At 41.6% G+C, this 3,769-nt stretch overlaps 1 protein-coding gene across 1 annotated transcript; it reads left to right on the top strand.

Annotated features, from left to right (window-relative positions):
- The first annotated feature begins 2,346 nt into the window (after window positions 1–2,346).
- Window positions 2,347–2,721, top strand: LOC106884217 (uncharacterized). The gene has a single exon (XM_014935469.1). It carries the CDS (start codon window positions 2,347–2,349, stop codon window positions 2,719–2,721), a length of 375 nt encoding a protein of 124 aa, XP_014790955.1.
- Window positions 2,722–3,769: the final 1,048 nt, after the last annotated feature.

Below are 3,769 nucleotides of genomic sequence, written 5' to 3'. Positions count from 1 at the left end.
ATATATATATATATATATATATAATGATAATAGTATTTTTTTAATTTTATAGTTGTTTAAATGTGTGAAACAGAGTCCAGACTAAGTACGTTGCAGCGAAATATACGTGTAGGATGATATAGCTCCTTAGAATAAAAGTTTATTTCGCAGCACATTCTTACCAATCGCTAAACAATAAATATCACTAGTCTCTAAAATATACATGCCACCTGTGTATTACATTTTACAGAGAATACATTATCAAACTGAACCTAAAGGGTTGTAAAATATAGAAATCTTTAAATCTGTATGATTCTTGATAGACATGAGTTATTTTTATTCATTTATTGAAAAATGAATTTGAGTTACTTTAAGAAATTATAAGCAAAGTATTTAAACACTATGACGATAAAAATGATATGTGAGGCGCATTCCAAAAATTTTGAAATTCTTCGGTGAGGTGGTTGTAACTATTCTAAATTATTGTGATTTTAGTATGACATTACTATATTGTAATAAGCTGACCTGTCAACATTTATTATTCCAGGTTCAAGGATGATGGCAGTCACAGGACTTTGAACACACTTGCTTGTCATGGCTGAATAATCGGGACACGAAAACACTGTTAAACTGGGCAAAAACTTTACAGGAACTTATGAAATGCGCCAGGCTAATGGGTTACCTTGTTTGAGACGAGTTTCTATTCCACGCTAGCACAAGAGGTTCAATGATGATTGAGAAGAAATGAGAGATCATGAGAGGATTGGCTATATGAGGGATATCAGAACATCGGAGCTGGTTGTGAAAATTCACGATTGGTTCATCTTCTTGAAATTCTCTGGCATAGCAGAGGCGTCCTCGTGTGAAAGAGTGACCATGAGGATGTCATCCACATATCTGGTGAAAAAAAAGGCGTATGAATGGCAGATACTGAGTGCCCGTCGCTCGAACCTGTCTACGTAGGCAACAGGAGAAGGCCTGAGAGGCTGGACACCATAAACAGATTTGAACACTGTTTATATGTGTTGCCAAGGAAATCGAAGTGCGTGTTTGTGACTATAATTGACAGCATTTGGTGGATGTCGGAGGAGCAAAGCTCGAACAGGCAACATATTCCGTGATCAGGTCGACTGCAGGAACTGAGGTGTATAGGAAGACTACCTCTAAACACAAAGTATATTTTTGGAATTTGAGTGTGTCGGATTCAAAACGTTGCAGTTGTTGAATGACCTCGTCTGCTCTATTAACATGAGCTGGGAAAGTCGATAGTAGGGGTTCTCAGGATTATAGAGAGGAACTACGAGATTTTGTAAAATGGTAGGTACTGTTGTTGCTAAGGTGCTGGAAGCTTAATTGAGAGATGTGTGTTGCGTTATAACGCAGAATTCTCTGCCTTTGTCCAAGGGGAAGTAAGCCAGATTCCTCGACCTAAGTTTCTTTGATGTGGTAATTTGTATCTTGGAAAGGTTAGGTGGGAAGTAATTAGTGTGTTTGTCCGAGGGTGGTAAAATGGACTGTTTTAGCCATGAAAGTTTGCTGTCTAATTGAAGGTCAATGGTAGTGAGGGTGGAGCGTGGTATGATTGTGGTAGACAGGAAATTTGTGGAGAAGGGAAAGGTCAGTACCCCTAGTGGTGGGATCAGTCGGGGCCTTGGGTTAGAGGCTGTATACTGCCCAGTGAAGGGTGGCCTTGATGTCGATCTTCATTAGGGATTCTGTGAGGTCCGTGACTATGGGTCTGCCGTTGCTGGCCAGCAGGTAGGTGTCAGGAGGGGTATTCAGGTCAGTAATGATGTTGCTACTCCATGGTGTACATCGGGGCTGTTGCGGTGTCGCTTGTGACAGAGCCGGAGGAGTTTTCTTTTCAGGCGTTTTCTTTCTTGCTGAACACATCTGTGTTAGCAATCGTCTAGAAAGGTAGCGACCGTGTGTAGTAGGAAGTTATTAGTACCATTCAGCATCAAGAGTTGCTGCGAGCGGTGCAGTATGCATGTGTGACGCTAACTGAAGAGATGGAGCAGAAGTTCGCTGGTGCAAAAGCGACGTAGGAAGTTTAAGAAATTTTGTAGACCTGGCCAGTGAGTTGCTTATAGAATTTCGAAGGACTCCACATTCTACTAGCCCATTCAGAACCGTTCCTAAGTAAACATCTATCAACGAGGTGGTCACGTGCATAACAACAGCCCTCCACACCGGTGAACTGCTCCATTCGCAACACTTACATGTGCTTACGTATGTACATAGTAAACCAGATACGAGCTCAAAATGTAACAATTATTACACCAGTAGCACAGTACGATCATAACACGTCCTAATGAAGGAGCAACTCATTACCAACGCCGTTTCCTTCCGTAAACACCTGACCAGATGCGGAAACGCCACCAAAGAGATACACGTCTTCATACTGGCCTCGAAGAAGAACACTGGAAATCTACATATAAAAGAAACTATATTGATCCACTGTTTCAACTCAAAAAGCAAAAGTCGGACGTAGTTGAGTTGTCCTCCTATGAATTACATCACAGTGACTGCAACCAGTATCATAATATACGCCAACACTACCACCACTACCGCTACTACGCGACCATACGTCGCATCAACCAACAGTTGGAGATGTGCTTACAGCAACAGTTGGAGATGTGCTTACAGCAACAGTTGGAGAATTGCCGACAGCAACAGTTGGAGAGTTGCTTACACCAAAAGATGGAGAGTGGCTGCCACTGCTGCAAACATAACGTCTAAGAGTTTAAGTAAGGTAACGAAGTCGGTGCATCTGGACATTTCGTGGACTGCTTTCTTCTGAGGATGGGCCTTTCCGCCTAAAATATAAAGGTTTTGGTAAATTTTTCTGCATTGTTAGAAGATTTCTTGTTTTACCTTTTCTTATATATAATTAATGCGAAACTTGTTGGCTCTCACAAAAAAATGGCACCTTCTCACCAAGGACAGTTTGTGTTGCTTTTGGCCCATAACGTGGTGCAAAATCATGGATGAGCACCACATTGAAAGAGAGTTCTTCAGGATGTCCAGATACTCCCACGTGCCGATCTTCAGGCCAGACCCGACGAAGTTTGGATCTATGCCACCTTCATCATTCGTCACGGCTCCAAATACCATCATAAGGCCAGGATTCTTAGTCTCAAACACAGTCGGGATGTCAGACGTGTTGTGTGCACTCACTCGAGAATTATTCTGCAATTTACCTAAGCGTTCAATGTTAACTTCCCGTCCACACTGAACCTCTTCTCGTCCACAAACTGGAGAGTTTTCCTGTACCTTGATGTATGATAAAAAAAAAAAACAGAAGTGTTGGTCATCTCTCGGAACTGACTGCTTTTGTCTTGGTTGTTAGGAGGTGACAGCGTCGTCGAACATAGCTAGTCATCCCAAGGTTCCTGTTCACAGCTCTGGACACCGTGGAAAGGAACACATTGCAAGATTTGTCTGATGTGGATAGGTTCAATCGTGCGTTTGAGGCCAGCGAGAAATTTTGGATTGCGTTTGGAGTCACTTCGAGTCTTGTGTTCTTTTCTATTAATCTTTCTCTTTTCTTTAAATTGTTTATACACACGATAAACTGTTGCTTTTGAAAGTTTTGTCAACCTAACAATTTTATTGGAAGTTTGCTCGGCGCTCGCCAATGCAGTAATGGAGGAACGATTCTGTTATTCCATGACATTCTGCTGTCGAATTAGTTCGCTGTTTACCTGAAAAATAAAGGGGATTATATTTTCAAGCAAGCAAGGCTTTGTCAAAAAAGGAAATGTCAAACCCACTAAGCCAACTGCTT

The sequence above is a fragment of the Octopus bimaculoides genome, chromosome 5 (genome assembly GCF_001194135.2).
Source record: "Octopus bimaculoides isolate UCB-OBI-ISO-001 chromosome 5, ASM119413v2, whole genome shotgun sequence".
In the NCBI taxonomy this organism is placed as follows: domain Eukaryota; kingdom Metazoa; phylum Mollusca; class Cephalopoda; order Octopoda; family Octopodidae; genus Octopus; species Octopus bimaculoides.
This window is presented reverse-complemented; position numbering and strand designations above follow the sequence as displayed.